The sequence below is a fragment of the Dipodomys ordii genome, unplaced genomic scaffold (assembly GCF_000151885.1).
Source record: "Dipodomys ordii isolate 6190 unplaced genomic scaffold, Dord_2.0 Scaffold79, whole genome shotgun sequence".
NCBI classification, from domain to species: domain Eukaryota; kingdom Metazoa; phylum Chordata; class Mammalia; order Rodentia; family Heteromyidae; genus Dipodomys; species Dipodomys ordii.
In genome coordinates this window covers 1934276-1958865 of record NW_012267295.1, presented here as the reverse complement: position 1 = coordinate 1958865, position 24590 = coordinate 1934276, and the positions used below count along the sequence as shown (strand labels likewise).

The window sequence follows — 24590 nt, the reverse complement described above, 5'->3', positions numbered from 1 at the left end:
ATAAGTATTCATTACAACAGTAACTTTGAGTAATTTATAAAACATTTTGTATATGTTTTCCTTCTTTTTTTTTTTGTCCCTGGCGTTTTTTGCTCGTTGGTTAGCACTCTATTACAGAGCCAGCTTTCGAACCCCTGCAAGGGCTGGTTATTTCTTGTCTTTTCTTTTTTTTGGCGGGGGGGGGGGGGCGGGGAACGTAGTTTCTTTTTTGTCTTGTGAACATCCATCTTACAGCTGGGAACAGGCACAGATTTGGTCATTTGCAATCCAGCAAGTGCAAGGCAATGCCCTGGATTATTGCACCCTTGAATTATTTGACCTCACATTTTAAGAGACTTTAGTGTGTATAAATTATTACAGCATGCTCAGCATCCAGACCAGATTCTTCTGAGAAGCACAGCTCTCACTTTGGAAGAGTGCATTCCTGCCCACTATGTTGGTGGGCTCATGACATGACTCATATTAGACCAACACATTTGAACCTGAGGCTGAAGGGCCCCTTCTACATTGTATCATCAGTTGACTTCTAATATATAGACAGTGGAGCTGCTGTGTTTATTTCAAGGAACCGTAGTTATGGTTTGGAGTGAAATGTTCCCCAGAAAGGCTCTGCACTTTGAAGGCCTATTCCCAGTACATGTGGTGTTCAGGGAAGAGATTTTGGGGAAGTGATTAGATTGTGAGGGCTTGATGTCACGGGTGGATTAATCTATTAGGGATTCAGAGTCTGTACAGACTGTTGGGAGGTGGAGAAACTGTGGAAGATAGGTTGGGGTGGGTAGGAGGAAGTGGCTCACTTGGATGTGTCTTTGAAGGGTAGAGCTTGGGCATGGCCCCTTCCTGTTGTTAGTCCTCGCTGCTTCTTGGCTGCCCTGAAGTGAACACTGCCTTTGCCACACATTTTTGCCACGATGTCTCACCTCAGGCCTATATGGTAGATACAGCCAACCTTGAATTCCTCTGAAATCATTCAAAGTCCTGGGGCACAGCAACACTCAGGACAAGAATCTCTTCTTTGGGGGCTGGGAAGGTGGCTCAGTGGTAGAGCGCTTGCCTTGCATGCCTGAGGCCCTGGGTTGATTCCTCAGCACCACATAAGCAAAAAGAAAAAAGCTGGAAGTGGCTTTGAACTGATTCTAGAGGAAGAAAATAATTAAAAACAAAACCCTGGCCAGGCACCAGTGGCTCATGCCTAGCTACTCAGGAGGCCGAGATCTGAGGATTGCAGTTCAAAGCCAGCTCAGACAGCCAAGTCCAGGAGCTTGTTATCTCCAATTAATCACCTGGGCTCTGTGGCTCAAATAATAGAGCACTTGCCTTGAGCTGAAGAGCTCAGGGACAGCGCCCAGGCCCAGAATTCAAGCCCCACAACTGACCAAAAAAAAAAGCCAGGTGCTGGTGGCTCAAGCCTGTAATCCTAGCTACTCAGGAGGCTGAGATCTGAGTTCAAAGCCAGCCTGGGAAGAAAAGTTTGTGAGACTCATATCTCCAATAAACCACTAGAAAACCAGAAGTGGCGCTGTGGCTCAAGTGGTAGAGTGCGCACCTAGGGCTGAATTGCTCAGGGACAGCACCCAGGCCCAGCATTCAAGCCCCATGACCAACCAAAAAAAACAAAATGAAACAAAACCCTAACCAGGTACAGTAAAGTCAGCCAGTTATTTTAACTCTTCTTTAACTGGCATTTCCTCAGGTCATGTAAGTTAAGTGAATCTCAGCAGCAAATCACAAACATTGACTTTGAGTAATTTAAATTATGTACTATAGGAATGTATTAGAAGGATATGTGGGTGGGTACAAAACTGAGGAAAAGCTGAAGAATTGGGTTGTGTTAGTCGGACCTTTGTTGCTGTGACAAAATATGTACTTAAGAAGCAACTTAAAGGAGAAAAAAATTTACTTACACACTGATTCTTTCTTTTCCCTCTCTCTTTGGATTCCAGCATTTGAGGATTAGCAGCTGAGACGATCTTCTTTAAGGAACCCAATGTCCTGATGTCACGCAGCTAATTAATTGATGACAGCTGGATGGTGGGGTGGACACAGCTCGATAGCGGCTGGGTCTTGTCTCTGTGGCGCCCTTCAGTCTTGCTTGGCTGAGGTCCTTGCAGTGCCTGGAATATTAGCATAGCACTCAATGAGGTGGTTTGTTTTTTTGTTTTTTCATGTTTTGCAATAGTGGGATTTGAACTCAGGGCCTCACACTTGCTAGGCAGGTGCTTTATTGCTCCACTTCCAGTTTTTTGCTCTGGTTATTTTTGAGATGGCTCTTCATTCCTAACTGGCATATGCCTGGACCATAATTTTCCTTTAGGTTTTACTTCCCTCAGTGAGTTATTTAAATATCTGACTTTTATGAAGTCTTTTCATATCAACTTGTAGTTATCTCTACCTTTATTTGAACTCTGATAAAAATTTATGGTCCATCCAATTATGATTAACTAGCCTTGAGTTCATTTTTATATATCTTATTTTTAAAAATAATTTGATTGTTACTTTTGTTTTTTAGTCAGTTGTGGGGCTTGAACTCTGGGCCTGAGCTCTTCAGCTCAAAGTAAGCCTCTACCACTTGAGCCACAGCGCCACCTCAAGTTTTCTGGTGGTTTACTGAAGAGAAGAGTCTCATGGACTTTTCTGCCTGGGCTGGCTTTAAACTGTAACCCTCAGATCTCAGCCTCCTGAGTAGCTAGGATTATAGACGTGAGCTACTAGCACCCAGCTGTGGTTGTAAATGCTTTTTTTCACTTGCTCTTCAGGTGCCTGTCACTCATTTCTGACAGGAAAACTGAAGTTATGAGGCATTGTATTGCCCAGGGGGCACACAGCTAAGTAGCAGAATAAGTTGTCAAATTCCAGGAGGCCTGGCTCCCACTAAACCATGATAAAATAAGATATATATAGATATGCCTGGAAGACATATTCATGTAGGTATCTCAAGATGCAGGTGACTAAGTCCCTCATAACACAGGTGGCTAACTTACTCACTGGGCAGGCATTGAATGTCTGCCACGTAGAAGGGGCGAAGAAGATACAGCTCCCTGGAGCTTCCAGCTGGTACGCGGCGAGACCAATGGGATGGGCGCAGTCTGCGTTCGTAGCTACAAGTAACTGGCAGGAGGAAGCCCTAGGCAGAGCTTCACAAAAGTGGCAATTCAGTGAGCACTGAGCGATGGGTAGAGTTTAACCGGCAGTGTGAGCTGGCTCTCAAAGCAAAACAATGAAAGAAAGGCCCAGAGAACGTGGCGATAGCATGGCCCCGGCGCCCAGGCAGTGAGGGGAAATAGGAGCTGGTGAAAGCGGATGGGGCATTTGTAGCCAGAGCTGTGCTGCTGGCCATGGCTCTGCTTGTTGAGTGGAAAGATAGTGTGGAGGCACAGAAACTCTCGGCGAGGTTTCTCCAGTGGCTCAGAAAATGACAGGCTGTGGAAATGGAACACGAGAGGTGTTCCAGGGGCCCCTACAATTTGCCTAAACCTTAATATCTGGATGTCTTAGAAGAAACAGGAAAATACAAAAGAGCCATCTGGGCTGGAATAAAGGTGAAAAATACAGACACTGCAGTGTTTGTGGGCAGTCAGCCGGAGCCACCCAGGGGAATGTAGGGAACGGCCAGGTGGCGGCTGGAGTGCAGGGCTGGAGCCCCCATCAGGACCCGTGAGGGGCAGATCCTTTAAAATGAGAGAGCGCTTCCTTTGCCTGACTACAGCAGTGCAGATAGATTACTCCAGCCCTTAAGGAGCTTTGTTTACCTTAAAACTCCTGAGAGGTATTTTCAGAGCCACAGGAGTGTTGAGCTGTGGTTAACTAACCCATATTTGTCTCACTTTTCCTCCCCAGGGGGCCAGATGGCTCCCCGAAGGGGTGGGGATTGCACACCTGTAGCAAGGACCTTCCTGCTCACCCTCCGCACACTGCCTGGCTGGGGAGTAGAGGAATGACCCTGGAGGGATCCTAGGAGGTGAGGAAGGTGGATACTGCACACGCTTGTTTGCCATGAAGGCCTAGAGGTCATGGCTGAGAAGCTGAGCCAGTCCACTTGTAGGGCGCCACTTCTCTGGGCCTCAGGGCAGGAAGGAGGGACCTTCTCTTGGCTTGGTGAAGTCTGGGGGAGGCTCCTGTTTGCTTGGTTTGTTTTTCCACCATTGCACAACCGTACCTACGTCTTGCCTGGAGGAACACTCTATCTCTGGTCACAAAGGTAATATTGACTGAAGGCAGGGACGGGGCTCCGCTGTGGGCCTGTGGGAGTGGAGCTGGGCGGGAGGGCCAGTGGGTGGTGGGGTCGTTTTGCTCTTCTGCTCATGGCTGCTGTGATAGAAGCCTTTGAGAACTTTTATTTTCCTTTCTTACAATGTCAGAATTTATTGAGTTAGCAATATGTCCTCAAGCCATCTCAGTTTCCCTGGCTTTAACTCTCCAAGTATAGTCAAGTCCACTGGATAGCCCTAAGCCATTGGCAACATAGGCTCTTTTGTTGTTGTCTTCATTTACAAATCTTTATAAATTCAGATCAAACCTTCGCTTCATACTGGAATAATATATAGGTTACTGAATGCTAAGAAAGGGTTTAAGAGGCTGCACAGTTCAGAGGGCTGAAGAGTAGGTAGACACAAGGACACATCTCTGGAGGGGACATGCAGCAAGGACCGCGCTGTGAAGACAGGCCATTCTGTCATTCTGAAGCCAGCTGCTTGTCACGGGGAGGAGAAGCTGCCCCAAGCGGGAGTCCCAGGATGCAGGCAGAGGCCTTCGAGAACCTCAATGAGACCGCGAGGTCTCAGCACTCTGACACTGAGGGATGTGATCAGGAAGCATAGGGTAGAAGACGAACCAGCACGAGAAGTCCGCCCCGCCTAGCTGCCCAGTGAGGGCTGGGGGACAAGGTGTCAAGGCTTCTGTTAGCACCCTGTTCTGAAAGGAAGCAGGAAAGTTCCAGAATCCGAGAGAAGTGCAGACGCACTGTTGCTAACAACAGTCAGGCAGGGTGTTCTCAGTCAGGTTAACAGAGTAAGACTTTTCTAAAACCAGAGAAGAAGAACAGTTAAAGATGGGGTGGGAATGTGGCCTGGTGGTAGAGCGCTAGCCTTGAGCAAAAGGAGCTCAGGGACAGTGTCCAGGCCCTGAGTTCAAGCCTGAGGACTGGGAAAGAAAGGAAGAAAGGAAAGGAAGGGAAGGGAGGGAGGGAGAGAGAGAGAGAAAAGAAGGAAGGAAAGGAAAGGAAGGAAGGAGAGGAGAAGGAAAGAAAGAAAGAAGGAAGGAAAGAAAGAGAAAGGAAAGAAAGAAAGGAAAAAAAGAGAAGACAAACACTTAAAAAGAGCAAGGAAATGACTGGTTGCATTTTTTGTTGTGGTGGTCACTGGGCTTGAACTCAGGGCCTGTGTGCTGTCCGTGGGCTCTTTTGCTCCAGGGTAGCGCTCTACCGCTTAGAGCCACAGCTCCACTTCTGGTTTTCTTGTGGAGATAGGAGTCTTACGGACTTCCTTACCAAAGCTAGCTTTGAACCACAATCCTCAGATTTCAGACTTCTGAGTAGCTTCCAGCACCCAGCTTGCCTGTTTGCATTTTTAAAGGATTTCTTTTTTTTTGGGGGGGGTCCGGTCGTGAGGCCTAAACTCTGGGCCTGGGCGCTTTCCCTCAGCTCTTCAGCTCAAGGCTAGCGCTCTACCACTTGAGCCACAGCACCACCTCCGGCTTTTTTCTTTTTGCTTATGTAGTGCTGAGGAATCGAACCCAGGGGCCTCATGCATGCAAGGCAAGCGCTCTACCACTGAGCCACCTTCCCAGCCCCTTTTTAAAGGATTTCTGCAGCTGGCAGGTAGTGTGGATAGGGAAGGTAACAAGACTGGAGGCCCAGGTCCCGGTTAAAAGACTTGGAATAATTATGGCAGTGAGAAGTGCTGTCAGCTGTAAGTAGTTAGCAGCAGGTTATAAGAGAAGAAGGTTTCAGGAGATGTTACAAAAGGCCTGACAGGATGACCAGGTGGTCCTGGCTGGAGGAAGGGCGTGGGCAGATAGCAATGCCATTTCCAGAGGGGGAAGACCAGGTTCATGAGAGCTGATGTGTTGATTGGAGGAGTGGTAAGTTTGAAGAATGAGGCAGCTGGATGTGCTGGTCTGAGGTTCAGACAGAAATAAATGTGTTTGGTGGAAGGAAACCAAGAGTCCCTTGCCAGCACATGTGAACAAGGCAGGAAGCGAAGAAGCCGCTCTGGGACAGTGCAGGGAGGAAGGCTGGGAGGACACTAGGAAGGGGGCTCTGGAGCAGCTGGGGCAGAGGAGGAAAGCAGGGCGGCAGTGCTGGGCTGAGAAGAGTGCTTCAAGGAGGCGAGCGGGCAGCCCATGTCGCCCTGGGAGTGAACTTCAGTGGGTGATGGTGTTAGCCGTGCCAGCGTGAGTTCCAGCCACTCACAAGCAGAGGCACCACACCAAAGGAGAAAACAACCTGACAGGGGTCGTTTCAAAGAAACACAAGTCTTCTGTGTAGGGTGGGGGCAGGGAGCAAGAACCAACGCTTTGTACTGAAAAGGCCTTGTTCTGCATGAGGACTTTCTGGAAGTTTGGCGTCCCCTCCGTTCACCAGTGAGTGCCTGTCGCATGTGGGGCGCTATGAGGGAGAAAGAGCAACGTAAGTCAGGAAGCATAAAACCAGCTGCCGAAATGCAGCCTCTAGTTTTTAAAATAGTATTTTATGTACTTACACAAGGAAACTAGATAAGCCAATAAAACTTACAGTGCTCAGTTGAAATCACTTGCAGTTTCAATTATGTGGTCTGAAGCTATACGCTGTATAATATAAGCTTGCAACAGCCTACCAAGATTTTTCTCAAATCTTAAGTTAATCCTTATAACCTTATAAAGAAAGAGTGGCATTCTTACTTGCAGATGTTTTGTCTAATTTTACCTCAGATCTTATAAGAAGATAATATAATATACAATATAATATAATCCCATAAGAATATGAGAGTAGCAGAAGATACAGGATGCCCCAGGAACTGACCAAAACATAACTTAGCAAAACATAAATCACAAATGGACTTATGGTAGCTCTCTCATGCCTGTGTGTCTCTTCCCCCCACCCCCATTTCACTAGGCCAGAATGGCCTTGAATTTAGTATGTAGCCAAGGATGGCCTCAAACGCATGCTCCTCCTGCCTTAGCCGGGTGAGAACTGGCATTCTTTGTGTGTGCTACCACATCCAGCTCCACATAGGCCTTAAAAAGCAAGAATATCCTCTCCCAAACCCCAGTGTACAATAATAATGTCTTATAGATCACCTCATTCTGCAAATGCTTCTTCCCTCATCTTTGAATTTCTCGTTTCCATTTTCTGTGTTTTTTTTTTTTTTTTTTTGGGTCCGGTCGTGGGGCCTGAACTCTGGGCCTGGGCGCTGTGCTCTACCACTTGAGCCACAGCACCACTTGTGGCGTTTTTTCTTTTTGCTTATGTGGTGCTGTGGAATCAAACCCAGGGCCTCAGGCATGCAAGGCAAGTGATCTACCACTGAGCCACCTTCCCAGCCCTCGTTTCCATTTTCTGTTCATGTCACCTCTAAATTTCTATTACTAGTTTTTGTGTGTATGTATCTTGGGGCTAGAACTTGGGGACAGGGTCTGTTCCTGAGGTTTTTTGGTGTAAGGTTAACATTCACCACTTGAGCCACAGCTCTACTTTGTGCTTTTTGGTAGAAAAAAAGAGTCTCATAGACTTTTCTATCTGGGCTCAGATCTCAGCCTCCTGAGTAGTGAGGATTATAGATGTGAGCCACTGGTGCCCAGCCCTATTGCTTTTTTTTGTCAGTTGTGGGGCCTGACCTCTGGGCCTAGGTACTGTCCCTCAGCTCTTCAGCTCAAGGTGAGCGCTCTACCATTTGAGCTACAGAGCCACTTCCAGCATTTTTTTTGTTTATGTGGTGCTGAGGAATCGAACCCAAGGCCTCATGAGTACAAAGCAAGCGCTCTACCACTGAGCCACCTTCCAGCCCCCTATTGCTTTTGAGAAGCATTTCTCAGTGCGTGGGAACAGCCACAGTGCCATGTGAAGTAGACACCTGGAAACAAATGAAAACTACACCAGCTTCAACATGTCAGTTCTTTACAAGAACTTGAGAAACGATGTCTGTGCCTTTAGTGGTTTAGGATATTTGTGCGTTTGGGGTTGCTCAGATGTCAGATTCATGCCGTGCTGCATTCTAAAGAGTTACTTATAAACGAGAGGAAAGGGTCCACTTCGCAGTTAGACCTGAGCTATTTGCACTTCCTATTATTCCGTTTTTGCTTTCCTAGGTTTGATATAAACATCAGACTGTGTGAAGGGCTTGCGGTGAGTGGTGACTGGTGAGCAGCAGGAGGAGGCAGGTGGGGAAAGCTGCATTGCGCTCTGCTCCAGGCCTCCTCTGCGGCCTCTCTTTCTGTGGTGGTATTAAGGTTTGAATGCAGGGCCTTGTGCTCGTGCCAGTCCTAGGGCTTGAACTGAGGGCCTGCGCGCTGTCTCTGAGCCTTTTCGCTCAAGGCTAGCACTCTACCACTTGAGCCACAGCTCCACCTCCCATTTTTTGGTGACTAATTGGAAATAAGAGGCCCACAGCCTTTCGTGGAGTGTGCGGATCCCAGCCTCCTGAGTAGCGGGAATTGCCGTGTAAAGCCCTGCTTCTGGCCCCATTTCTTTCTCAGTTAATTTGAGAAAAGATCTTTCTTCCTGCCTGGGCACATACTTGGGCTGCACTCTACCTGGTGAAGGCCACTTCATCCAGCTTCCCTCCGCTCGACGGCCTACCCTGCCAGGGACCGCCATCCTCCCAGTCTCCGTCTATCAAGTAACTAGGATTTATGGGGTGAGCCATGAGTGTCTGGCAGGAGGGTGTTTCTTATGTAAATGCTTTTAAGCTGAAAGTTGCATTTAATTGATATATCTAACACACATACTAAGTTAGAGTCACTCTTATTTTAAAGTACACAATGCTTTTCTTTCTTTTTTGAAATAGGGTCTCCTTCTGTAGCCCAGGGTGCCAGGTTTTGGAATGTGCTACAGAGCCTCAAATTTGCAATCCTTCTGCTTCAGCCGCCACACTGGGAATAAAGGTGTGTGCCACCACACCCAGCAGTTTGGTTTGTTCTTTTTTGTTGCTAGTGATCTAACCTATTAACCCGTCAAACCTATTCACCAGGCAGAGTTCTTCCACTTGGCCACGCCGTGAGCGGTTCTTAGTGTATGTGTGTATCTGTAACTGTGTCCACTCCGGAGCACACACCATCTCGGAAGGAGCCGGGCTTCTCCCATTCCCCAACCTTCCAGTTTCGGATACTGTGATCTACCTCTGTTTCTATAGCTTTATCTGTTCTGAACATTTCATATGAATTGGTATGTGCAGGGTGGATGGGAGAGGTGCACACTCATAATCCCAGCTACACCGAGAATCACGGTCCAAAACCACACAAGAATGCGTGACACTCTGCATGATTCAAGTGGTAGCGTACTTACCTAACAAGTGGGAGGCCTCCAAGTTTACTCCCCCCTCCCCAAAAAGTCACACAGTAGGTCGCCTTTGTCTAGATAGCCTAGATTGCTTTTTGTCTAGCATCCTATTTTTTTATAATTGAGATTATGTGATTACATAAATTTCACAATATTGTAAGATAGTGATACTTAAAGTCACAAACACATTTTAACCTTCACAAGGCCAAGTGTCATTATCATGGTCTATACAGTTTGTGAATTCTATGAGCTTTGACAATACAACTATTTCTTTCACACCAGGTGATATGTACATTTCTTTTCCTTTTGCTTAATATAAGCTGTTCCCGCTTTTGCCCTCATTCCCTCCCTCCCATCGCTGCCTTTGAGTTGCTTAGCTCATTTTCATCAATGTCCAGTGCCGCTGATGGGCCCCTCTGTTGTATCTTTTCCTGTTTCCCTCTGATCCTGTGTCGTCTTCCTAGCTTCCCTCAGTCACGTGCATATATATACCATATATGTGGTCAAGAACATGGAGTCATTTAGCAATGATATGACAAAATGAGGAGAAGCCGTTTGTTTCTCAGATCCTGTTTGTTATGAGGAAGAGAGTCCACCACTCAGAGACAGCCTCATGCAAAAAGATGACTTTATTGGAGAAATGGATAGCTGACAGGCCAGATACGCACGCAGCACAGACCCCGAACGGCCCACAAGCTAGGGTTTTTAAAGGCAAAATCCATGCAGTCAAGCCTGGCCACACGCAGGTAGCCAATGGGTTGGCAACACACACAAAAGATTGCATAGTCACATCAGGCCAACACAGGTGGCCAATGGAGTTACAGTCTGCCTTATAGTAGCTGTTTAAACTAACCTATCATTTTGGTTTGAATTAGTGCATGAATCTGGTGAGCAAAAGACCCGTCTGCAAACACATCCCCCCTCCTCTCCCGAACAAACAGGGCTGCAGGGCAACTCAGATATTACACTGTTTCCTTTGTCATATTTCCTTGCATTTTAGCTTTAGCATCCACATAGCAGGGAGACCATGTGCCGTTTGTCTCTTTGCTCTTGGCTTACCTCGCTCAAAATTATTTGCTCTAGTTTCATCCATTTCCCTATGAATGCCATTATTTTGTCCTTTCTAATGGCTGCATAGTATTCCATTGTATACAAGTACCACAATTTTTGGATCCACTCATCTGTAGTGCGGCATCTAGGTTGTTTCCATGTCTTGGCTGTTGTGAACAGTAACATCCTGTTTTCAAGGTGTGCCTTTTTTTTTTTTTTTGGTCTATCATGGGACTTGAACTCAAGGCTTGGGCACTGTCCCTGAGCTCTTTTGCTCAAAGCTAGCACTGTATCCCTTTGAGCCCAAGTGCCACTTCCAGCTTTTGAAAGGTTACTTGAAGATAAGAGTCTCATGGGAATTTTTGTGCCAGGGCTGGCTTTGAACCAGGATCCTCAAATCTCAGCCTCCTAACTAGCTAGGAATTCAGGCATGAGCCACCTACACCCAGCTAAGGCTCAGTTCCCTTTTATGCGGAGTAATATTCCATTCATGGACACACTTCATGTTGCTATTCATTCCATCAACTGATGGACTTGGTTCATTTATTTTGACAATAAATAAAGCTGCTGTGAATATTTGCATACAGATTTTTTTTTTTTTTGGTCAGTCGTGGGGCTTGAACTCTGGGCCTGGGCACTGTCCCTGAGCTCTTCAGCTCAAAGTAAGCACTCTGCCACTTGAGGCACAACGTCACTTCTGATTTTCTGGTGGTTAATTGGAGACAAGAGTCTCATGGAGGGCTGGGAAGGTGGCTCAGTGGTAGAGCGCTTGCCTTGCATGCTCGAGGTGGGTGCTGGGTTCGATTCCTCAGCACCTCATAAGCAAAAAGAAAAAAAGCCGGAAGTGGCGCTGTGGCTCAAATGGTAGAGTGCTAGCCTTGAGCTGAAGAGCTGGGGGACAGTGCCCAGGCCCAGAGTTCAGGCCCCACGACCGGACCCAAAAAAAAAAAAAGTCTCATGGACTTTCCTGCCTGGGCTGACTTTGAACTGTGATCCTCAGATCTCAGCCTCCTGAGTAGCTAGGATTACAGGCATGAGACACTGGTGCCCGGCTTATATACAGGTTTTCTTTTGTGATATAGTTACTGATTGAGCAGTCCTAAGCTGAAGTCCAAAATGCTCTGAAATCTACGACCTTTTTAGTGCCAGAGTGACTTAAAAAAAAAAAAAGTTTGGATTTTGACCAGGAGCTGGTGGCTCACACCTATAATCCTAGCTACTCAGGAGGCTGAGATCTGAGGATCATGGTTCAAAGCCAGCCCAGGCAGGAAAGTCCGTGAGACTCTTATCTCCAGTTAACCACCAAAAACTGGAAGTGGCACTGTGGCTCAAGTGGTAGAGTGCTAGCCTTGAGCTGAAGAGCGAAGGGACAGCGCCCAGGCCCAGAGTTCAAGCCCCATGACCAACAACAACAAAGAAAAGTTTGGATTTTGGAGTTCTTTGGATTTTAGATTGGGGATGCTTACCCAATAGAGTCAAATATCAAATATCTGAGGAAGTCAGAACTCTGAAACAGTGTTGATCCAAAGTACTTTGTCAAAGAAAATAACATAAAAAAGCAAGACCATCTTAGATGTCCAGCTGTTTCAATTTTATAAAATACCTTAGTGTCCTCATAAATGCTTCCTAAAAAAAAAAAAGATCATTTAGACAAAACATTAGTGACTCACATCTGTAATTCTAGCCACTTAGGAGGCTGAGATCTGAGGATTGAGTTTCAAAGTCTGTGTGGTCAGGAAAGTCCATGAGACTTTTTGTCTCCAAGTATCCACCAAAAAGTGGATAGTGGAATTGTGGCCCAAGTGGTAGAGCTCCAGCCTTGAATGAAAAATGTCTGACAAATGCCTGCAGAAAGCCACCTGTCTGACAGGAGCTGCCTTACTATGTCATCAAGCAACATAGACTGGATGGAAGCCACGCTGGAGTGTGTGTGACCCTGCACACCTGCCACCACACCCTGAAAAGCACACCCCTGGTGAACAAACTGTCTTCCAAGGGATTGGCCTGGGAAGAAGGGACATCTTGGAGGCCATCTGAGGACTTGTGACCTCTGCTTCCCATTTTTACCTTTCCTTCTGAGCAGTTCAAAGGTGTCTGCATTTCCATGGCTTTTCCAAGTGTCAGCCTGTCTCTGTACCCTTTGACAAAAGCAGGCAGCCAGTGAGAGGTGACGTGGCTAACGGCTCCTGCCAACTCCAGACGGCTGCTTTCCAGAAGTTTCCATAACGACTGGAGGCAGAAGGGCCCGCCGGCCCAGCCTGGCCGTGCCCCCTCTGCCTGGGCGAGCTGTGAGGATGAGGAGTGCATGTGGAGGAGGCAAATGGGTCACATGTGCCACGTCTGCCACTTCTCTGTGCTCCCACCCGAGCAAAGTCCACATCCCGTTCCGCCTGCGCAGCGCAGTGGCGCCTCTGTGTGCGGGCAGGTGCGGCTCGTAGCCACCAGGACCCTCTGATTTCCAGCTTATTGAAAATAATCCAGGGACCCTTCTCCCTGCGCCTCTCTGCGGTGCCTCCTGTAATCCCTGTCCCTCCCTATCTTCTCCCTGCCCCAGCCAAGCTCACCCAAGCTGCTTGGCAGCTGCCACCACGGGTCTCCCTCCTGCAGCTGGCCCAGGACCTGGTCTCTCCCTGCTAATCTTCGCTCTGACCACGTGGCGTATGGGTCTCTGTTTGGAGCACCCCTGCTATCCTCCCTTTAACTTGGCCTTGCGTGATTTCTCATACAACTGCTGTCCTCACCATCTGGTTTTCTTTCTTGTCTGACTCTACTACAGTGTAACGGCCGGCCTCTTTCTCACTCTTGCGTTGCAGCCCTTGGAACCCAGCCCAGAGTGCACAGTCCTTGCTGAATGGGCTGGAGGGCAGACATAGCTGTGTGTGTGTGCAGCCTCTGTCCTCCACAGCAGAAATTCTTCACTGCCGCCATTTCAAGACACCCGGTCTCCTTGCTTTGCGTCTGCCCTTCCAAAGTGTCACCTTTGGGGTCATGGGTAATGAGAAATCTTTCTCGTCGCCTCAGCTCTGACATGTTATGCTGAATCATCCAGTGATGTCTTATAGGCTGTTACAGATGAGTATCAGCAATTTCATATGACTTTTATCCCACTGTCCAGGGCCCAAATCGTCAACATATGCTTTTTATTAAGGGTCATGTTTCCTTCATGGAACTGGTTGTTTGATTTCTCTTCCTCTTTTCATACTGAATTAATCCTTCTCATTTACCCAGAATCCCTAGTGCCAGCACTGGTAGCTGGCGTAGCCAGGTTGGCGCTTTGTTCTCAGGGGTGGGTCTTGGTGCTCAATCTTCCTGCCACAGCTCCTCTCTATTTCCCACATTCATTTTGTAGAGTCAAAGCCCTTATCTAGACATAGAAGTCAGAGATTTAGTATTCAGAAAAGACAGCCTAGTTCCAGCTTCTGTGAGGCAGGATTAGAAATAAGAACTAAAAGGTTGAAGATGCCCCTCCTTGATGAGTTTTTCCTATTTTTAAAGATTGAGGTATAATTCTTTTTTATGTCTATGTGCCAGTCCTGGGTCTTCAACTCAGGACCTGGGCTGTGGCGGGAACCACAACTCCACTTCCAGCTTTTTGGTGCCATCTGTCTGTCTGTCTATCTATCTATCTAGTTTGTTTGTTTTTTTAATTTTTATTTATTTTTTTGTCAGTCATGTCCAGCCCCCCTCTATGTTGTTATTTTTATGTTGATCCTGGGACTTGAACTCGGCTTGGACACAGTTCCTGAGCTGCTTTGTTGCTCAGGGCTAGCACTCTACCACTTGAGCCACAGCATAGCTTCCAGCCTTTTCTGATTAGTTTACTGGAGATAGAGTCTCACAGAGGGGCTGGGAAGGTGGCTCAGTGGTAGAGGGCTTGCCTTGTATGCATCAGGCCCTGAGTTCCATTTCTTAGCACCACATAAGCAGAAAAGCTGAAGGACAGCGCCCAGGCCTAGAGTGCGGGCCCCACGACCAACACACACACACACACAAAAGTTTCACAGACTTTCCTGCCCAGGGTGGCTTCGCACTGCAAGCCTCAGATCTCAGCCTCCTGAGTAGCTGGGATTACAGGTGTGAGCCACTGGTACCCGGCTTCTAGTAGCTTTTTACCTACTATTGTCCTTGCACATCTCTTCTTTGAGGAAATGTCTATTCTGACCTCTTGTCTGTTTTTTAATCAGGCTGTTAGTCTTATTGTTGAGTCCTTGGTTTTTTAAATAAGAGGACAAAAGAGGGAGGGACAGAGGTTGTAAGTGAGTGATGGGAGAGATTTATATGGTTGCAATTTCTAACTTGGCCTTCAGCAGGTGTGGTGTGTGTGAGGTGCTGGCACGGGCCCTGGCATCACAGAGACCAAAGGCATGTGTACCCTTTGGGTGGGGGTGTGGCTGAGTGATGGAGTATTGCCTAGTGTGTTGGAAGCTCTGAGTTTTATATCTGGCATCACCAAACTAAAACAGTTCAGTTCAGGGAAACGGCCCCAGTGTGTTTTAAGAAACACTGTGTGCAGTGTATGTCTGATTCTCCTTGCTTGGGTCTCAGAGCCAAGAACATTAGTTCTGTAGGCTCTTCAGAGTGCATCCTCTCAAAATGCTTGAAATTGGAGGCTTTTTCTTTGAAATCCCCTCTTGGTATCCCTTTTGTCATCTGCAAAAAAAAAAAAAAAAGCCAGGTGCCCGTGGCTCACACCTGTAATCCTAGCTACTCAGGAGGCTGAGATCTGAGGATCATGGATCAAAGCCAGCCTGGGCAGGAAAGTCCATGAGACTCATCTCTAATTAACCACCAGAAAACCAGAAGTGGTACTGTGGCTCAAGTGGTAGAGCACCCGTCTTGAGCTGAAATGCTTGGGGACAGTGTCCAGACCCAGAGTTTGAGCCCCATGACTGACAAAAAAAAAAACAAAAACAGGACTGGACAATAAACAGACAAATGTCCAGGTTTACAAATGGGAGTGTTACTTTTCCTTTCTTCTGGGAGGCCCCTCCTGGGGAGAGACTGCTGTGGCATCCGCCTTTGCTCTCCTGCAGGACAGATGGTTCCCGAGCAGACGAGGCCTGGGGATCCACCCCGCTGTCAGAGATCAGGACCGTGAGCTCTACGTGGGGATCTGCGGGGGTCTGCCGCAGGCTGCACAGCACCATGTCAGGTACCAGAAGCTAGGGGGCGCTGGCTTCTGCGTTTTGTAAGGAACTTTCAAGATCAAAGCGTGGAGACGGGCTTCAGGCTGTCAGAAGTGACTGAAAGAAACTCTTCACTCTAGTTCCAGCCTCCCTCTCTCCAGCCCAAGGAGGGGAAGGGCCAGGAGTACAGTTTGGGCACATGTTGAACATGGTGCTGCCCCCCTTTCCAGTAGCGTGCCCGCTTTTCGTGGTTTCTTTTCTTCCCTTCCCCTCCTCCCCCATTCCCTTGCGTGGCGGTGCTCCTGGAAGGGGAGGGCCGGCCAACTTCTGTCTCTGTATGTTTTCCTGACTGTCCTCTCTCTGTCCTGCTGGTTGTAGGAAGCCCCGCGCCGTCTGCCGGTGGCCCCTTCTCAGCCCTGACTCCAAGCATGCGGCCCCAGGAGATCCTGGCCAAGCCCACCCAGGTAAAGCGGCGGCCTGCTGCCTTCCCGCAGACCTTGTGTGTGACATGCGCAGAAGGAAGAGGAGCATTCAGAGGCAGGGCCCGTCTGAGTGATGTCAGAGGCCGGGGAAGCGTAGTCTTTGATCTGGGTAAAATCTAGCAGCCAGCCGTGTGGGTGGCATCTTTTTGGAAAGTGGTTCCCGGCCTGGGGCTCGATGACCTTCTTCCTTTCTAATACTGGTTCTAGCCGGAGGAGGTGGCAGAGGAGCTGGAGTTCTGCTATGATGAGTTTGGCTTCCGGGTGGAGCAGGCAGGTGAGATGTACGTCCTGGCCAATGCTGGTGCTGAGCAGGCCCGGCCCCTGCGCGCCCCCTGCGCGCTCGCGCCAGCGCTCTGCTCTGCTGCCGTTTGGACTCATGGAGATGGCTGGTTGGGTCTTGTGAAAAACTTTATTGAACTTCATGGTAATAAAATAATAATGTTCAATTAGAGAAAAAATATAGAAAAGGATGAATTTAGAACAAAACCCACAGCCGCTGGTGCAACCTGGAGGTGCCGCTGGCGCTCAGGAGCAAGGACAAAGGCTGTGTGCGGGCCACGCAATGAACATAGGGGGCTGGGAAGGAGGAGGTTCAGGCCTGAGCCCCTGGACCTGGAGGTGCAGTTTCTGGATGCGGGATGACTTGTGGGGTGGGGGTGGGGGGCTGGGCCAGGATTCAGCACAGAAGAGCAGCACAGTGGGGTTTGGGGTCGGAGCCGTGGGGAGCCGTGGCTGTGGTTGATGTGCGGCTCCTCCCCTCCCCTCTCTCCTGGCTGAAGGCGCAGAGCCTGGGCACACCCGGCTGGCGGGAGCGCCCCTGGAGGACGACGCCCCGCAGAGGCTGCGGTGGCAGGCCCACCTGGAGTTCACCCACAACCACGATGTGGGGGACCTCACGTGGGACAAGATCGCCGTCTCCCTCCCGCGCTCTGACAAGCTCCGCTCCCTGGTTCTGGCTGGCATTCCACATGGCATGAGGCCACAGGTGAGACGCCCCAGGGCCCAAGCGGGGCCACTGGGAGCACAGGGACTCACAGGGGCCATCCGGACCCACGGGGACCCACAGGGGACCCAACACAAGGACTCACAGAGGCCACAGGGACTCACAGGGGCCACAGGGACCATCCGGACCAATGGGGACCCACAGGGACCCACAGGGGACCGACCACAGGGACTCAACAGGGGCCACAGGTACCACAGGGGCCCATACAGACCCACGGGGGACCACAGGGACTCACATGGGGCCCTGGGGGCGAGAGCAGCGGCTTAGTCCTGCAGCTGCTCCTCAGTTGTGGATGCGGCTGTCGGGGGCGCTGCAGAAGAAGAGGAGCTCGGAGCTCACCTACCGGGAGACTGTGAAGAACAGCTCCAATGATGAGACCATCGCTGCCAAGCAGGTGAGGCCCCAGCCTGGCCTGAAGGAGCTGCCCGTGTTGGACTCCTAATTCTGGAGGAGCTCCCTCCTGGGTCCTTCGTGGGCACAGGGAGAATCGTCTAGAAGCTTGAGAACACAGATTTGGGTCTCAGTAGGATCAGTGGGATATTAAGCAGGGCTCGGGCCTTGGCCACATGCGCTTACTCTACGCACTGGTCACGCACGTGCGCACTCAGGAAGGGAGCAGGTGATGGACGCACCTGCACGGGGAGCGCTCTCTGGGGACAGGCAGGCCCTGGGGTCTGCAGCTGCATCTCATGGGGCCTGTGGGGTTGGTGCGGATGCCTGACAGATTGAGAAGGACCTACTTCGGACAATGCCCAGCAATGCCTGCTTCGCCACGGTGAACAGCATCGGGGTGCCGCGCCTGCGCAGAGTCCTCCGGGCGCTGGCCTGGCTCTACCCGGAAATCGGCTACTGCCAGGGCACAGGCATGGTGAGCCTGCCAGGGGTGCCACCATGGGGGGGTGACTTTGCTCCCCAGGGCAGTAGGATGGGGTGGGGGTTGGGCCTGGGGTCCACAAGGGGTCAGGGCAGCTGCTTCTGTCAGGCAGGGCCTGGGGGGCTGGCCCGAGGCAAGCCATGGGCAGCAGCCCAATTAGTGTGCGCTCGCAGGCTCTGACCTCGTGCTCAGACCGCCTCTCCCCTGCCAGGTAGCCGCCTGCCTCCTGCTGTTCCTGGAGGAGGAGGATGCTTTCTGGATGATGTGTGCCATCATCGAGGACCTGCTCCCTGCCTCCTACTTCAGCACCACCCTGCTGGGCGTCCAGACCGACCAGAGGGTCCTGCGCCACCTCATCGTCCAGTACCTGCCTCGCTTGGACAAGCTTCTCCAGGAGCACGACATAGGCAAGGCCCGGCCAGCCCCCTTCCTGAGCCCAGGGGTCTGGGGCTGCTGATGGATGGAACTCTGAGGCCTCTGGACAGCAGGGCGGATAGCTAGGCTGCGGGCACAGGCCCGAGGGTCTGCGATACCCATGGCCCCCAGAATCCCCCGGGCCCCGCTCCCCTCTTGCTCCTCTCCAGGAGGTGGCAGACAGCCCACTGCCAGGCTGGCTCCAGTCTCCAGCGGCCCTGATGTCTGTTCGCAGAGCTGTCCCTGATCACGCTGCACTGGTTCCTCACGGCCTTCGCCAGCGTGGTGCACATCAAGCTGCTGCTGCGCATCTGGGACCTGTTTTTCTACGATGGCTCCCTGGTGCTGTTCCAGGCCACGCTGGGCATGCTGCGCCTCAAGGTGCGCCCAGGCCCTCCTCCCAGCGCCCGGCCTCAGCCAAGAGCCGGAGCTCCGTGCCAGCCCTGGCAGCCTCCTCGGGGTGGGTCTGAGGGTGGCAGTGGTGGGCAAAGGGCACAGGCATGTCATCTTCCTGTCTACCTTGCTCCATCCTAGACCAGCATAGTGTGGCCTGAGTCCTGGTCACTGCAGAAGGGTGTGCCTGTTTGTCTGTCTGTCTCTCTGTCAGAGAAGAAGGGAGGGGGAGGACGGACGATGTTTTCCTGGGCCCAGAGCAGAACTAGCTCCTAAACCCAATGTTTAGACCAGAGAGCACTGCTCTCTGGAGACGGTGCCAGGTGCCAACCCCCACTCCTGCCCTCTGTGGCCAGGAAGAGGAGCTGATCCAGTCAGAGAACTCGGCCTCCATCTTCAACACGCTGGCCGACATCCCCACGCAGCTGGGGGACGCGGAGCTGCTGCTGGGGGAGGCCATGCGGCTGGCCGGCTCCCTCACGGCCGTGGCGGTGGAGACGCAGCGCCGCAAGCACCTGGCCTACCTCCTCGCAGACCAGGGCCCGCTCCTGGGGACCGGCACCAACCCCAGCCTCTCCCAGGTAGAGCGAACGAGGAAGGGGTGCCACAGGCTCTGCCACCCTCGCACCCCACGCTGGCACACAGGGCCTGGCATGGGCACGGAGGGCGACCCGGCCCTCAGTGTCGTGCAGCGCCAGCCCCAAGCTGTTTCTGCCCCCCCCCCCCCCGTGGCTGCCTGGCGCCTCCACCAACCTCCCTGCCCGCCTGCAGGTCGTTAAGCGCAGGGCGCAGCGCCGGAAGTCCGCCATCTCCTCCCTGCTTTTCGGTGAGCGCCACCGCTTGCCTGCTAGCTGCCCTCCCTCCTCGGGCGGGGGCAGGACGGGCCGGTACCCCAGCTCTTTGCGTCTCCCAGGGGAGGACGACCTGGAGGCCCTCAAGGCCAAGAACATCAAGCAGACAGAACTGGTGGCCGACCTGCGCGAGGCCATCCTGCGCGTGGCGCGCCATTTCCAGTGCACAGACCCCAAGAACTGTAGCATGGTGAGCGCTCAGCCGCGCCGGGCGCCAGGCTCCCCTCCTGCTCCCCAGCCCCGCCTGCCGCTGAGGCTCCCTGCCCGGGGCTTTCCGTCCTCTCTGGCAGGAGCTGACCCCGGACTACAGCATGGAGAGCCACCAGCGGGACCACGAGAACTACGTGGCCTGCTTGCGCAGCCACCGGCGCCGCGCCAAGGCCCTGCTTGACTTCGAGCGACACGACGACGACGAGCTGGGCTTCCGCAAAAACGACATCATCACGGTGTGTGGGTCCCCGCCCGCCCCTCCCCCGGGGGCTGAGCCCGGCTGCGGCCCGGGAGGCTGCGGACCCGGAGGCGGCACCGTGGGGGCCCTGAGCCGAGCCCTGCTCTGCCCGCCTCCGCAGATCGTGTCTCAGAAGGACGAGCACTGCTGGGTGGGCGAGCTGAACGGCCTGCGAGGTGAGGGACCCCCGCCCGTCCCCCTCGGCCTGTCCTCACTCTTGGCGGGGAGGGGGCCTTGGACAGCCACTGCCCCCCCCCCATGGCCGTCTCCTCCCACAGGCTGGTTTCCAGCCAAGTTCGTGGAGGTCCTGGATGAACGGAGCAAAGAGGTAAGAGGGCCCCAGGCGGGCCGGGGCTGCCCGCAGCCACGCCTGCCTCAGCCCCTGCCACGCCCCGGGCCCGCGTGAGTCCTGCCGCGCGGCATGGCCTTGCGGGTGGGGAAGGGCAGCGGCTGCAGGTGTGGGGCCGGGGTCTCTGAGACCCCTTTGTGCTGGCAGTACTCCATTGCAGGGGACGACTCTGTCACCGAGGGGGTCACAGACCTCGTACGCGGGACCCTCTGCCCCGCCCTCAAGGCTCTGTTTGAACACGGGCTGAAGAAGCCATCCCTGCTGGGGGGGGCCTGTCACCCCTGGCTGTTCATCGAGGAGGTGAGTCACGGACTCCTCGGACTCCTGCGGCCTCGGCCCGCAGAGCCCCTCAGGCCCTTCCAGCGCCTGGGCTGGCATGCGCATGCGCGGGAGAAGCTTGCAGGGAGCCGCGTGTGCTTGGCTTTGCGCAGGCCCCATACTGGCCGTGTCCCGTCTGTCACAGGCCGCAGGCCGGGAGGTGGAGAGAGACTTCGACTCCGTGTATTCCCGCCTGGTGCTCTGTAAGACGTACAGGTAACTGCCCGCCCGCCCGGCAGGACCCGTGCAGGGAGGGAGGCCACAGTGCCCGGCACCCCAGGCAGTGCTGGAGCTTTGGTCCCCTCAGGTTGGATGAAGATGGCAAAGTCCTGACCCCAGAGGAGCTGCTCTACCGGGTAAGCAGAGCCGCCCCGCCCGCCCGCGGCGCCTCCCGGGCACCCGGAGCGGCACCGGTGACAGCCTTGCCCTCCCCAGGCCGTGCAGTCTGTGAACGTGAGCCATGACGCGGCGCACGCACAAATGGACGTCAAGCTCCGCTCGCTGATCTGTGTGGGGCTCAAGTAAGTGTAAAGGGGGTGATGAAGAGGTGCCCGGAGCCACGGAGGCAGGTCAGGAGCTGCGCGGCCGGGCCCGCCCTCCTCCCAGCCTGTCCCCAGTGAGCAGGTGCTGCACCTGTGGCTCGAGGTCCTCTGCTCCAGCCTGCCCACCGTGGAGAAGTGGTACCAGCCCTGGTCCTTCCTGCGCAGCCCCGGCTGGGTCCAGATCAAGTGTGAGCTCCGGTGAGGACCAGCCCAGCTCCTGGCGGGTGGCTCTTCGGGACCCGGGACGGGGGGGGGGGAGGGGGGGTGCACTCGTCAAGAGGCAGGCCGGGGGCCACCTGAGCCTCCCTCTCCCTTCCCAGAGTCCTCTGCTGCTTCGCCTTCAGCCTCTCCCAGGACTGGGAGCTCCCCACCAAGAGAGAGGTGTGTACAGCTCTGCCTTCATGGGGCACGGGGTGGGGGCACATCTGGGGCCTTGGGGTGCCTCTTCTGAGTGCAGTATCAGCCGAGACTGAAGAAGGGCTGTCACGCGCAGGAGGACAAGCAGCCGCTGAAGGAGGGGGTTCAGGACATGCTGGTGAAGCACCACCTTTTCAGCTGGGACATCGATGGCTGATGCTTTCCCAGCTGCCCGGGCAGTCTCCTCTAGCCATCGGCTGCCCAGCAGCACCCCGCTCCCAACAAGAAGAGGGGGAGCTGCCCTGCTTAGCCCAGGCCTGCTCTGGAGCCAGTCTGGAGTGGTCTAGGCCCTCTAGATGGGGTTGAGTCCCCCCACTCCAAGCTCATGCTGTTGGCCAGAGCAGAAGGTGGCCAGCTGCTCAGCTGCTGCCTCCCGGTGCAGGCTTGGGGGCCCAGACCTTAAGGAAACCTCGACCTTGGAGCCCGCTGCGCGCTCTTGCTCTTGCCAATCAAACGACTGGTGAGGAGCCGAGAGCTGCAGCCTTGCTGTCTGCTGAGGCGCGGGGAGGGGTGGCTCACGGGGTCAAGGCTTCCTGACCTTTGTGGCTTGTAAATAAACTGTCTTTGTGAGAGGGCCTCTGGTCTGCCTCCAGGCAGTGCTGCACAACCAGATGCTCCCCGCCGTGGCCAGCCAGAGTTGGGATTTGAATCGCTGGGCGGGAACCAGACAGACAAGTTGGTGTTTGGGTTTTTTATTTTAGAACGTTCACACAGCGTCCTCACCTTGGCCCCACCCCTGGTTTCGGGTGCGCCCTGGCGACTGCCCTGCACCCTCGCGCCAAGGCCCCCTGCCCAGGGTCACACCAGCTGCGGTGAAGCGGTGGGATGGAATGTGGGGGGGGTGGGGAGCACCTCTGCCCTCGTGGCACTAAGGGGCAGGCGAGGCACGGGCCGTGGGGGGGGGGTGGGCACATCAAGCACATGTGAGCTGGGCCTGGGCAGCCGCAGCCGCAGCCCAGGCCTGTGAGAGCGGGAGGGAGCGTGCGTAGGTGTTGTGTGTAGTAGAGAGGTATATACACCTGTACACAAGTCCTTTGCCACCAACCGCTAAATGGTCACTCTACACCAAGACACTACAATGGCGGGCGCTCCCTCTCTGGAAGCCTTGGGAGGCAGAGTCAGGGCCCATGTCCTCCCTCGCAGCTCTGGGGAGGGAGGGAGGGAGGGGAGCTGGCCCTGACCCTGCCTCTGCCGCGCTGCAGCCAGCTGTGCACCTCTGACCTCAGAAAAGGAGGTCGAATTAAGCTGGCTCTGGCCACACCCCGCTGGGGGGACGGGTGCTGCTGGGCAGTCTCTGCCCTCTGCCCCACCTCGGGAGGAGCAGGGGCTGTGATTGTCAACGCTCACAGCCACACGGGCACCAGCTGGAGTTGGGGCTACAAGCAGGAATCCCAGTGCAGCTGCAAGTCGTGCCCGTCGAGGAAGTCCGTGGAGAAGAGGCTGGGGGCTGTGGTGCTGAGGGGAGCCAGGCTGAGCACAGGGCCGCCCGAGGACAGCTCCAGCCAGTCCATGCTGTCTAGATGGCCGTCGGCCAGGTCCAGGCCCAGGCTGCTGCTGGGCTCAGCAGCAAAGTGCAAATCGGAGGTGTCCATGGGAGAGGGGGGGTGGTCCAGGATGGCAGAGCTGCTCAGCATCTGGCTGTGGAGGTCATCGATGAGGGAGAGGGGCTCCGGCCCATCATGCCCGCTGGTCAGCAGGGGCAACCCTGTGCTGCTCTCCAGGAAGTCCTCCAGACGCCCAGGGAGGGCAGGGGAGCCTGGCGGAGGCAGGGCAGCCTGGGGGAGCTTGGTGGGAGGGGAGGGCTGCACGGTCAGCGGGGACCCACAGCTTGCTGCTGAGGGCGGCTTCTTCCCTGGAAGCGACGGTGGCTCCTTGAAATCTGCAGAAATTTCTGCCATGGAGAAGGTGAAGGGTCAGAAGCCAGGCCTAGACCCAGCACAAGATGACCAGAGGCCCCCCCCCACCACCACAGGAACGCCCAACTACAGCAGCAACGATGAAATTCAGAGGGTGGGAAATCTTGATGACATCAGATGTGGCCATTGTTTCTTGGCTGCACCACCGAATTAATACCAAAATCTAAACCCGGACTGGGACTCAGAAGAGTTCTTGCCTAGTGTGCACGTGCACGCACGCACGCGCACACACACACACACACACACACACACACAGTGTTTGGGGCACCAAAAGACAACCAAAGTGAAAAGATTCCTCTAGGAAAAAACTGCAAATCATGCACTTGATAAAGGATTAATGTCCAGAATATGTAGAAAACCAAAACTCACCAAGGAAGAGTTCAAAAACGAATAGGAAATTTGACATTTTCTCTAAAGCAGATATACAAATGATCCACAGCACACAAAAAGAATGCACCCAAAACCACAAGCTACTTCCAAAGCAGGAAAGAGGTGTGGGCGAGGCCCAGGGTACTGTCAGCACATAAGGCCTGGGTTTGACCCCCAGCACCAAACCCGGTAAACTTGGGATACTTGTACAGATGTTGGTTAGAATGTAAAATGGTGTGACTTTGGAAAAACAAGGGCTTAAAAAATTTGTTTTACAGGCTGGGAAGGTGGCTCAGTGGTAGAGCACTTGCATGTATAAGGTCCTGGTTTCGATTCCTCAGCACCACATAAGCAGAAAAAGCTGGAAGTGGTGCTGTGACTCAAGTGGTAGAGCGCTTGCTTTGAGCTGAAGAGCTGAGGGACAGCGCCCAGGCCCAGAGTTCAGGCCTCATGACTAACAAAAAAAAAGTTAAAGGGGCTGGGAAGGTGGCTCAGTGGTAGAGTGCTTGCCTCGCATGCACGAGGCCCTGGGTTCGATTCCTCAGCACCACATGAGCAGAAAAAGC

General features: G+C 53.2%; 2 protein-coding genes across 6 annotated transcripts in view; one reads left to right on the top strand and one right to left on the bottom strand.

Annotated features, from left to right (window-relative positions):
- Positions 1-22311, top strand: part of Sgsm3 (small G protein signaling modulator 3) — a 28981-nt gene extending 6670 nt beyond the window's left edge. The window contains exons 2-22 of one of the 4 annotated variants that reach the window (XM_013024956.1): positions 15556-15674; positions 16027-16112; positions 16338-16404; positions 16910-17115; positions 17420-17527; positions 17858-18001; positions 18219-18414; positions 18657-18802; positions 19171-19395; positions 19586-19640; positions 19728-19855; positions 19956-20111; positions 20235-20289; positions 20392-20441; positions 20610-20762; positions 20926-20996; positions 21088-21136; positions 21216-21301; positions 21398-21520; positions 21643-21703; positions 21816-22311. In XM_013024956.1, the coding sequence (XP_012880410.1) occupies positions 15668-15674; positions 16027-16112; positions 16338-16404; positions 16910-17115; positions 17420-17527; positions 17858-18001; positions 18219-18414; positions 18657-18802; positions 19171-19395; positions 19586-19640; positions 19728-19855; positions 19956-20111; positions 20235-20289; positions 20392-20441; positions 20610-20762; positions 20926-20996; positions 21088-21136; positions 21216-21301; positions 21398-21520; positions 21643-21703; positions 21816-21896 (2253 nt within the window). In that variant the 5' untranslated portion in view covers positions 15556-15667 and the 3' untranslated portion in view covers positions 21897-22311. Of the gene's footprint in view, positions 1-15502; positions 15675-16026; positions 16113-16337; positions 16405-16909; positions 17116-17419; positions 17528-17857; positions 18002-18218; positions 18415-18656; positions 18803-19170; positions 19396-19585; positions 19641-19727; positions 19856-19955; positions 20112-20234; positions 20290-20391; positions 20442-20609; positions 20763-20925; positions 20997-21087; positions 21137-21215; positions 21302-21386; positions 21521-21642; positions 21704-21815 lie in introns of all 4 variants that reach the window. The other 3 variants (XM_013024958.1, XM_013024959.1, XM_013024957.1) reach the window with 3 other exon arrangements.
- Positions 22312-22415: 104 nt separating this feature from the next.
- The window catches only part of Mkl1 (megakaryoblastic leukemia (translocation) 1), a 122080-nt gene continuing 119905 nt past the window's right edge, over positions 22416-24590 (bottom strand). For both annotated transcript variants that reach the window (XM_013024919.1, XM_013024918.1), the window contains one exon: positions 22416-23630. In XM_013024919.1, the coding sequence (XP_012880373.1) occupies positions 23116-23630 (515 nt within the window). In that variant the 3' untranslated portion in view covers positions 22416-23115. The remainder of the gene's footprint in view (positions 23631-24590) is intronic.